At 27.4% G+C, this 12,385-nt stretch overlaps 1 protein-coding gene across 3 annotated transcripts in view; it reads left to right on the forward strand.

Annotated features, from left to right (window-relative positions):
- LOC123009503 (suppressor of lurcher protein 1) overlaps positions 1 to 12,385 on the forward strand; it is a 190,375-nt gene that overhangs the window by 118,570 nt on the left and 59,420 nt on the right. For all 3 annotated transcript variants that reach the window (XM_044405879.1, XM_044405880.1, XM_044405878.1), the window contains 2 exons: positions 9,888 to 10,044; positions 11,707 to 11,766. In XM_044405879.1, coding sequence (XP_044261814.1) covers positions 9,888 to 10,044; positions 11,707 to 11,766 — 217 coding nt within the window. The remainder of the gene's footprint in view (positions 1 to 9,887; positions 10,045 to 11,706; positions 11,767 to 12,385) is intronic.

Here is a 12,385-nt window from a genome sequence, read left to right on the forward strand (position 1 = left end):
ATTGGATTACTTAGCGTTTTTTGTACTTCGTAAAAATTTTAAAAAACATGAGTAGAAAAATGTCTTTTTTTATAAAAAATGAATAGCAAAAATACAAAAACTAAAAAAAAATGGAAACTTTAAAATTGCTTCAAATAAATTCAAATAAACAGCGTAGTAGAAACGCAAAAAAATATGTTTAAACAAATTTTATTGGATTTATGCAGAGACACTGGCTGGGGGCGTGGTGGCGCAGCGACATGATTCGAATTTTAAACCCCGATAATTTTTTAGGTTTTCTAATATTGAAATATTGAGTAAAAATAATAAAAAAAGCTTGTTAAACAAACTATTCCCATATTTCTCGCAGCTGTAGATTCCTAAAATATCAGTTCCAAAAATGGAAATAATATTTTAACAAATTCTACTGCTACAACGTTTCTCCCGTGGAATATATTCAATATATTCCTAGACTTAATGGTAGAGCTTTGAGTTTATAAATAAACATTCAATATTTGCATGTCTTGATAACACAATCTGCATCAAGAAGCCATGAATTTCAAAGCAATAAATTCACCTTGAAATGCGTTAGTAGACAAGGTTTATTGTCTCAGAGCAATATTTAAGCCTATTTCACCGGAATAAATATTAGTGATGTTTCACAAACTTAGTTCATGGCTCAAAGACTTTTCAGTATTTATTAATATGAAATACCTTTGCAAAAAACAAAATTTCATCTTTTATGCGGTCGAAATGAGATACGTATAAAATATACACAGTTGCAAACATTCTTTGTAGAAAAGTTCTGAAAGCGTTTTTCTGGTGTTCAAATATGAGTATGTGTTTGAAAGTTTGTCTCTGATGACTTTTACAAGAATAAAATTGAACATCGAAAAAAGCTCTTTTATGGTAAAAGTTTCATTAACAAAAATAGTTTTGTTTATGGAAAGTTAGTCTAAGATTTATTACAGTGTGTCTTACCAGACTATAACTTAAAGGCCCACACCTACATAAATCCTGACTAAAATGTATCCATAATTTATATTAACGCAAAACCAGTTTCTGTAAGCAACAATCAACTTGGAAAAGTAGTCTAAGACTCATATGTTTAAAAATTTCAGCTAAAATTTTATGAAGCAGAACAGATATGTTGTTTATTGCAAATGTCACCGCAAGCTATAAAATGTGATTAATATTCCAAACTTATATTTTCAACCTTTATTATTAAAGTTTCTTGGCGTGTGTAAAAAAGAATAATAATGAATTCGATCACAAAACATCTGGGTCGCATTCCCAAGATCGAGATAGAAAATTAAGCAAGCGTGGAGTGAATATCAAGCTTGCAGTTGTTGACATCTTAACTTGTTTAATTTACAAAAAAGCTAGTTTTTGGTATTTGTGTAAAAAAAATATGTGTTTTTAACTCATTTTTGAGGACAAATGTTTTAACACTAGAAATTTGGATTTATATTTATTCTAGTGGCACTATAAAAAAATAGTTTTTTTGCTGCGCCACCACGTCCCCGTTAGTGTCTCTGCTCTAAAGCAATATAATATTCATCTACACACACAAATTTTTTTAACATTATTTCTTCCATTTTTCCATGTTTGTCAAAAATTTGATCGATTTTTAATTATTAACTAATGACAGCAAAGTTATTTCCGACAAGATACCCTTCTTCTATTTAGCTGTATTGAACAAAAAATTATGGTGAATTAATGTCGAATTGAATTTAGATAATCTTGTTTATTTGCAAACTTCACAATTGTGACAACTTTTATGACTAAATGTCACAAGTAAAAGTTTTACCTTTCAGTCATGGAGTAAAAATTCCATTTTTGTGCCTAACCCTTTTTAATTTTACGACGACATTATTGACACTTACCATTACGAAATGTACTAAATTAATTAATAAATTGAAAATTTCAATACAATTTACTTCATTTACTTGCTAATTAGAATGTTGCTTTTTACTCTCAACCTGAATACGCTTGTGGATAAAATGGTACGTGTTATTCGGAGTATAAAAATTTCAAAAATTATTTTTCGCGTTTCTACAACGCTATTTAAGACTTGGAATTCATTTGGAGCAATTTTAAAGTTTTTTTGCTTTCCAGTTTTTGTATTTTTGCTATTCATTCATTAAGAAATATATTTCTTTACTCATATTTTAGAATTTATGCAATCAAAAATTCTGAGATCTCCATAGTACGAAGTACAAAAAACTCTGATTGATGCAATACAAAATTTTCAATTTTTCAAATTTTTTCAAGAGAAAAACGCTTCAAATTAATTTTGTTTTAGGTTTTTTTTCTCCAAATTTTCTTACAATTCTAAGTAAACTATTGATTTTTAAAATAGATTTGGATTTTAATAATAAGAAAAATACAAAACGCTGTTTAGACATTTTCTAAAAACTAGGCTTCTAGGCTTACGGTTGTTTGTTTATTTTTCCAAATTTTATTGAAGTATTAAAAAACAAATTAATATCTTATTTTTTTTTAATATTTTAAGAATATTCAAAAAAATATGCAAAATTGCAGCACAACTAACTTTGTCTTATATTTTTGTTTTTTTCTTTATTTTTTTTTGTGATTCAAAGAAAATTTGTATTTTTTTATACAAATCTAGACGTTTTTAATAAAAAGAAAACAAAATATGATTTCTCGACATTTTTTTAAATTCTACGATATTGCATTTTTTCCTACCATAACTAATTTTATTTAATTATACCAATTTATTTTTATTATGTTTTTGTCTTCATATGTTAATTTATGTCACTGTTGTCTGTCTTTTTCTCATTTTTTAACACTGGCGCGTGAGGTTCGTTTATAAGGGTTGTTATGACTTCATTACTTGCAAAGCGTCCTGATTATTTTGTTCATTTACTTGCTAATTATAGTTTTGCTCTTTACTCTCAATCTGAATACGTTTGCGGATAAAATAGTATGTGTTATTCGGAGTAGAAGTGAGTTCATATAGCTCATCTGACTACGTTCGGCAAAATAAATGTTCAGCTTTATCACATAAACTATCACTTTTACTCCTAATAACATAATATGAATATAATATAATGAATATAATGAAGTAAAAAATAAAAGAAACGTTCATTGTTGAGGTTTGGTTGCCGGACCTTATGTCGAAGCGCCACGCAAAAATTATTTTTTGTGTTTCTACAACGCTATTTAAGGCTCTTAGAATTCATTTGGAGCAATTTCTTGTATTTTTGATATTCATATATTATAAAAAAGGTTATTTTTTATTCATATTTTCGAATTTATGTATTCAAAAATTCATAGTAAAGAAAAAAAACGCTTCAAACTCATTTTATTTTACGTTTTTGTTTTTTTTTCTCCAATTTTTCTTACAATTCTAAGAAAACTTTTCGTTTTTACAACAGATTCATATTTTAATGATAATTTCTAAAAGCAACGTTAATGCAATTACCTTACGTTTTTTTTTCCGAATTATATTAAATTACTAAAAACTTCCTAATTTTTTAGAAATCTGGACTTTCTTAATAAAAAAAAATTAAAAAGACTGTGTAGATATTTTCAAAAAACTACTCTGATGTAATTTTGCAACACAACTAATTTTGTTTTAGATTTTCGGTTTTTTCTTTACATTTTTTTGGAAATTCTAAGAAAGTTTTATTGTTTTTTATACAAATCTGGCTTTTTAATAAAAACAAAACATAAAAAGCTGTTTCGACAATTTTTAAAACCTACGATGATGGATTTTTTCCAGTACTATTTTTATTTTATGTTTTTGTCTTATTTTTTTGTTCTCCAGATTTCTGTCTAAGAAAATGTATTAATTTTTAAAACAAATTCACACTTGTATAATTAAAAAAACGCAAAAGATGCTGTTTAGATACTTTCAAAAATCTTTACTAATGCAATTATTTTACGTTTTCGCTTTTTTTTCTCAAAATTTTATTAAAATATTAAGAAATTTTTTAATTTTTAAAAATCTCAATATTTTTAATAGAAATTGAAAGATGTTGTGTTTATACATTTTCTAAAAGCAACGATATTTTATCTCAATCTTGTCTTTGTCTTTTTCTCATTTTTTTACAATACGAAGAAAAATTTCAATTTTCATAACAGATATTGACTTTGAGACAAAAGTGCAACAAATCTAGAAGCTATACTAATAAATTTGTTGATATAAGTATATTTTAATACCCAAAAATTTTCAAATATTCTGCATTTAGAACAATTCTTTCGATTTTTCTAAAACTTTATTGTAAATTGAATTGAATTTAGAAAATCTTGTTTAAATTTAAGATCTTGAAAAAATTTTGCTTAGTTTCTAAATAATTCGCGTCGAGTGATAAAACATGGAAGTCATGTGAATTCCAAGTTTAAACAGAAACAATTTATCAACATATTGTAGCGAAGCTTTTGTGAAAGAAGAATAAAACTCATTGGAGCAGCGCTCGTAGCTGTAAAGAGGCTCTTACACAAAGAGTTTCCGTCGTCAGTAACTCACCTTATAGCAGAAAATGTGGCATACTTTACTTAACTTATAATTTGTCTCGCACTAATTTCACTTTCGTTCATAAAGACGAGCAAAACGGTAATTCGAGTCACAGTTATTTTAATAATAAAACGCTACATGCACTGTATTTATCTGTTTGTTTAAATTACAACTTTGCCTTGAGGTTATTTTAAACATAAAGGGGTGAATGTTACAGTTGTAATAAGGTTTTTTACGTTTGTAATTTTAACTCGACTAGATAGGTGTAATTTGCGCTATACGTTTTTACCAGGGCAATGGAATATATTAAAGTAGAGCGAAGGCGAGCTTAAACTCAAAATTCAAGAGGTTTCAACAACTTTGTTCAAATAATTTACTTTTATTGAATATTTGAAACTGCACATGCAAGGACGCTGTTGTAGCTTTAAATTACAAGCTATTTCAATAACATTTTCCTATAAAACCAGTCTAACGTGAACAAAAATGAATAGAACGCTCAAAGCCAGTCTTATAAAATATTCGTTTATGGAACTATAAAAGTTGGAATAAAAGTGCACTTGTAAGTTGTTAGTTACAATTTCATAACTTATGGCTCATTTAAATAAAGTTTGATACGAAACTTTTTGTTTTGTCCTAAAAAGAAACTTTAAAAAGCTTAACATTTTTTGTTATTTTAATTAATTGTTAAGTAATAACTTAAAACATTTTGTAAATTTGAACAATTACGTTTTAATTATACAGGGTGTGCCAGAACTCGCGCAACAGAGAAAATTTTCAAGTAAAGTAAGATAGCAAGAACATGAAAAAAATGTTTAAAAAAATCACTGTCAAAAAATTTTGACATTTATTTTTTGACATTTGACATTTTTTTATATCTATTTAAGGATACTGATGATCTTGTATATGTTTTTTTACAATTATTTAGTAAAAAGACAAAAATTTTGCTAATAAAAGCCACAAATAACATTGAACACAGTTGCAATTTAGGATACAGCTTCCTTGTTTCCTCTTTTAATAGCCTATAGCAAAAAAACTTGGAAAATTATTTTTCCAACAGAAATAAATAGAGTCAAAGTGCAAACTTTAAACCCTCATAACACCGAAATTATTATAGATAATTTTTTTTAACATTTTTTCCATGTTCCTGGTATCTAAAACCTTATATGGCATTTTTCTCTGGGGCGCGAGTTCTGTAAAATAGGTAGCAATAGTATATTGCAACCGCAATAGGAAATATGTCATCATTCCAAGGTTTGTTAATGCTAACGCAGCTGCTATGCCAAAAAATTGCATAAATTACTTCCATACTAAGAGATGTAATGACATGTTTACAGTCTCTAAAAAAATACGATTGTAAAAAAAATAAAATTTTACCCAATAAAACTTTAAATTTGAATTTTTGATTACGTTTCGTTTTTATGTAATTACAAATACATTTACATCAATGAGTAGCAATAGTATGTTGCAACCAAGCTGGCAACCAGGTCACTCTGAGGTTTGTATACTATTTTATATACAATCATATTTCTTTGAATAGTAAAAAATATCTTTTTTTACTGACGTAGTTTGCAAAAAATTACACTAATTAATTCAATACCAAAAAATATAATTACATATTTAAGACCTCCAAACGATTAGGATTATAAATAGCATAAATTTTTAACCAATAAATCTTATAATGATAGCTGATTACATTTCATTTTTAAGTAATTTAGATTTATATAGGTATTAATAGTATATTGCAACCGAAATGAGACATATGTTACCACCCCAGGTTTGTATACTATTTTATTCAAAATCACACTTGTTTAAACAATAAAACATCTGCTTTTTGTCAAAGTGATACTGTTGTAGCTGCTACGCCAAAAAATTGCATAAATTACTTCCATGCTAAGAGATGTAATGACATGTTTACAGTCTCTAAAAAAATACGATTGTAAAAAAAATAAAATTTTAGCCTATAAAACTTGAAATTTGAATTTTTGATTACGTTTCGTTTTTATATAATTACAAATACTTACATTTACATCAATAAGTAGCAATAGTATGTTGCAACCGAGCTGGTAACTAGGTCATTACTCAGAGGTTTGTATACCATTTTATTCACATTCACCTTTTTTTGAAAAATAAAATAATCTTTTTTTTGCTGACGTAGTTTGCACTAATTACTTCCATACCGAGAGATGTAATTACATATTCAAGACCTCTAAAAGATTAGGTTGTAAATAGCATAAATTTTTAGCCAATAAAACTTAAACTTAACACATAATGATTGTTGATTACGTTTCATTTTTATGTAATTTACATTAATATAGGTGGGTGGGTAGTAATAGTATATTGCAACCGAAATGAGAAATATGTTATTTGCCCAGGTTTGTATACTATTTTATTCAAAATCACACTTGTTTAAACAATAAAACATCCGCTTGTTGTCACAGTGATGGTGATGTAGTTGCGATGTTGAAAAATATAAATCAGTTCCATACCAAGGGATATAATGACATATTTCCCTACCTCCAAAAGGTTAGTATTGTAAATAAAATAAAACTTTAAATTAGTACATAATATTAGTTGCTCAACACTTCAGAATGCGAGTTAATTAATCTTAATAAGAAGCGACGCAATTGAAATATTTCGTGAAATTGAATTTGAGCTTCTTTGTCACCGTTTCAGTGAAATTTACGGATTCACATAATGAAATTCAAGATATTTAATAATAATCCGAGGAAACCGATATTTTGAAAAGGCCTTTTAATGCAACAAATAAGCTTCTTTACTTTTATTATGGATTTCTAAAGCATTGCGTTTAATATTTCCGTACAGAAATTAAGGTTTACGAAAAATTACATTCCAGGACTAAATTGCTGAACAAATATTTACATATTATTTTCGTACACATTCATTCTGTTTACAGACGAGCAGTGAAATATGAACCACAATTTTCATTCTTAACTATTTTAGTTTGAAAATAATTGTGTTTGTGTACATAAATAGCTTTTTGCACATAATAAAGATACGAATCTAATTTTCTACCAAAAGCTAAAAGCCGTGTTTGAAATATACCAATTATGAAAACATGTTCAACGAACTAGGAAGATTTTCTCTTATTTTTGGCTGCTAGCCGAAGATAATTAAAAAGACTCTTCTCGAAATTATTTGCAGAGAATGAATTTGCTGATGTCGACTATGCGATTGCAAACGCTTTGAAGTTCTTTTCATTAGGAGATTGATGCCGTTGAAATGAATTAAAGGATGGCTTTTGAGCTAAATTCATATAATCTCTATTTTGTGTTAATGATTCTTTGTATTATTTGACGCAAAGCGCATTTTTACTCTCTAGCGATAAAATATTTGAGTAATTTTCATGTTAGTCTCTACAAAACACAATTTCATGAATAAAGTATTTGTGATTCCTATAGTGAGTTCTACGATAATTACTTAGATAATTAATAATCTAGATAATTAGTTATGTATATAGGCACGAATAGTATATTACAACCGCGGTAGGAAATATGTCATCATTCCGAGGTTTGTATACTATTTTATTTACAATCACATTTTTTGTAATAATAAAATATGTACTTCTTTGTTAAAGTTGATGCTGACGTAACTGCTATGCTACAAAATTGCATAAATTACTTCCGTACCAAGGGATGTAATAAGATATTTCCAGACCTCTAAAAAATTACTATTGTGACAAAAAATCAGTCAATAAAACTCGACATTACAACAAACTGTTAGTTGATTATGTTTCAATTCTATGTAATTACAAATAGATTTACATCAATATAAGTAGCAATAGTATATTGCAACCGAGATGGTGACTAGGTCATCACTTCGAGGTTTGTATATTATTATATTCAAAATCACATTTGTTTAGATAATTGCTGACATAGTTTGCAAAAATTACCAAGAGATGTAATTACATATTCAAGTCCTCCACAAGGTTAGAATTGCAAATAACATAAAATCTAATCTAATAAAACTAAATCCAATTTGATGAATAAAGTATTTGTGATTCTAATAGTGAATTTTGATAAAACATCAGATAATGTGAACAATAATTTTAACAAAACATCACGTAATGTGAGTTTCACACCAATAATTTCGACAAATCGTTTACCTAACTTAGAACAAGTCGTAAATTTAAAAAAATACGTTTTAGTTATGTATATAGGTAGTAATAGTATATTACAACCGCCGTTTGAAATATGTAATCATTCTGAGGTTTGTATACTTTTTATTTACAATTACATTTTTTGGAATAATAAAACATGTACTTTTTTGTTAAAGTTGATGCTGACGTAGCTGCTATGCCAAAAAATTGTATAAATTACTTCCATACCAAGGGATGTAATGACATATTTCGAGACCGCTAAAAATTTAGTATTGTAAAAAAAATTCAACCAATAAAACTTTTAATTAGAACAAACTGTTACTTGATTACATTTCATTTTTATGAAATTACAAATACATCAATATAAATAGCAATATTGCAACCAAGGTGGTAACTAGGTCATCCCTCCCAGGTTTGCATACCATTTTATTCAAAATCACATTTGTTTAAATAATTGCTGACGTAGTTTGCGAAAAAATATACAAATTACTTCCATACCAAGGAATGTAATTACATATTCAAGACGTTAAAACTTAAAATTAGTACATAATGTTAGTTGATTACGTTTTATTTTATTGTAATTTACATTAATATTAGTAGTAATAATATATTGCAACCGAAATGAGAAGTATGTTATCTCTTATAAAATTTGCACGGGGGAAAGCGGCTATGCCGCAACCCCCCAATAAATTCGACAAAACATTTACGAATCAGATACAATTTAGTCAACGTTTTTATTTTGTGCTATTATTCTTTGTATTGTTTTACTCTCCAGTAATAAAATATTTCGGTAATCTTTCCCTCAGTTCATTTTTAATAATTAATTTCCCAGGATGTCTGAACCAGAAGCAGAAAAATTTCCATGTGAATTATGAGGCTGTTAACAGGTTGATGGACACATCGCCGACAGACTCATTATAAAATTCAATAAAGAAAAATTCTTCGAAATTCAATTTCACACAACGTTTAGAACAATAGCTATATATAAATTAAGAGGGCTCTTTTACATTTCACTTTGTTAGAAAGCGTTTCACAACAGTTAAACGTTATTAATGATCGTGGAGATTGATGTTACTAGCATGAAATCAAGCTGATTCATCTGCGAACTCCGACACAACAAATATACTTACTATCTTATATAATTTGTATTAATTATCCCGGCTCAATTAATGCAAAATGTAAGATACCGACTGCTTTGTTGCTTCAGCTTTATTAATTAATTGTTTCAACTAAAAACTGTACAATTTCTAATTTTTATAAAATGACACCATTTTTTTACTTTTATAAATCCAGTTTTTTTTATTTCAGGACTATTTAAGACAGACGGTTTAAAACTACCCAGCACTATGTGTGATTACCAGTTTCCAAGTTCAGACCAAACTCAAGCTTATGGAAAATTCTACTCGCCTAGATATCCTTCAACGTACCCCAAAAATATACGATGCTCCTATCGTTTTCGGGCCAGGTATGCTTAACTTTAACCTCTAATTTTTTTGTAATTTAGTTGCTTTGTAAGCTACTTGTTTTATTTTTAGAATAACAGTACATAGCTAAGTTAAAAAAAATAAAAAAAAACACTGACAAATATTTAAACATCAACATGTGGTTTTTAAGCAAACAAATCACAGATTTTGAGCGATTGACAGATACGCAAAGCAAATATTAATCCAGAATTAAATTTATTTACTTAAGTTAAAATTTGATTGTTTGCGGACAGTTAATCAGTCTTAAATGTTTAAAATTTTGTTTTATAAACAATATTTATTCCCGGCGCATCCACCATAATTGATTTTTTAGTTGTAGTAAAACGAAATGTTTTAGCGATTTTTAATTAATTTTGATGATTTTTTTAATTAATGTAACAAACACTGAAATCAAAAAAAGGGGAAATGTAAATTCAATAATAAACCTTAAATAGCTGGCAGCCAAATTTATTTATTGTAAACAACATCACACAGCTAACAACACAGGCCACTTTTTAAAAGATATTTCAGATTTGTTGCTTATTTTTACGCAATTTTTAGAGCTAAGTCCAAAAAGACAATAAAAATAATGTACAAGATATTTGTGTTTCAATATTGACATTACTTAAACTATTAAGAAAAAACAAAAATAATACTAGTTACATACAACATGAGGAATGTAATTTTCCTAAACATTCAAATCCTAGGTGGTAATTTTATGTTAATATTAATGTATGCATTGTACATAAAAACTGTCTTATTTTTTTTTTCATTTTATCATTTTATTAACCATGGAGTAAAAATTCTATTTTTGCGCCTAGACGTTTTTACTTTTACCATGACATTACTGACAATTACCAACTGTTTCAGCAATTTCTGGAGAGGTACATTGCAGATCATCAGCATTCGCCATTTTACACTACTAACTGCACTAAACTGTCACTTTTACTCCTAATTATATGATATACTATTTTTGGTATTTCTTCAGTAATTACTTTTTACAAGTTTTACAAAACAATATTAAATAGAAAATAATATCTTATGATATGATCTGACTTAACAATATCTTTGTATATCATTTGTATTTAAAAAAATACTAGAAAAGTTCAAATTTTAATAATAGTTAAACTTTTTGTGTGGTTTGTTGATGAGTAAAATTATGTAAAAAATTATTAACAACAGTAAAAGTTTGTGATGGTATATGCAAGCCCAGCAGAATTATTATTTACCTTAGAAAACTTTCCCAATATGGTTGAAATAAAGTTTTCTGCAGCGCATTGCTTTGATTTGCATTTAAATAAAAAGTAGTTTTTTCCATGAGATTAGAAATAGTTTCTCATCTTGAATCTCAATATGTCGCTTTTAGAAAAAGCGGAAAATGTTTGATTACTGAAATACGAAATTCTTTTATTTCCGTTTATAAAATATGTCGTTAGGTTTATTTCCCTAAAGATGCTGCCTGTTCATTTTAAATTTGTTCTCATTTTATTAAATTAGTTTCCCCATCTCCTCGCGCACATACTTGGAACGAAGAAGAACGTTAAGTATAGGAAATTATTAATCCGAGATTACACTTAAGTGTATGATTTATCATTATCCTGGGTGTATTATAAAGTTCATAGCGCACCTTAATGGACTCTAAAATTGATTTATATTGTTTGCAGATATAAGGAGCGGATACGCATCGTGTTTGAAGAAGTTACCTTACAAAAAGGGGACTTGAGGTAAGCACATTTTTAACTATGATTAATAACTAAAATAATCATATTCCTAAATCGTTGAATAAACTGGAGAAACAACATCCATAAATAATTTTAGGGTAATATAAAAATTATTTCCCTTAGGAACTTGAATGACAACCGAAAATTTTGTTTTCAATTCACATTGCGTCGAGATCAAACGATGAAATTTAATAATCTATGATAACCAGCATCACTCTTATTTAAAATTCTACAAGAAAGGTAAATTTGTTCACGCGACGATTCTAAAATGTTAATAATATGTAAAAATATGAAAAATTGAATACTTTTTAACTATATAGTGTGACCTAAAGTAACGCACAAAATTCATATCTCTGATATGCGTCATTTATCAAAAAATCTTCGAATAGATCAACTTTATTTTTGTAAATTTTATCTTTTGATATTATTCCAAGATTATGACATTATTGATTTTTGAGTTTGACGTCGCTATTAATTTTTTATTGGCAACCAACGTTTTTTGCTGTTTCTGGTTTCCTATTTCTTTATTTTTGTGGTGCTTATAAAAGAATTAATACTACATTAGACATTTTTGAAAAAAAATCATTAAATAAAATAGTTGAACTAGCAAATACCAACATTT

The sequence above is a fragment of the Tribolium madens genome, unplaced genomic scaffold (assembly GCF_015345945.1).
Source record: "Tribolium madens isolate multiple individuals breed KSU strain unplaced genomic scaffold, Tmad_KSU_1.1 Scaffold_7;HRSCAF=85;Tcas5.2_LG10, whole genome shotgun sequence".
Lineage (NCBI taxonomy): Eukaryota > Metazoa > Arthropoda > Insecta > Coleoptera > Tenebrionidae > Tribolium > Tribolium madens.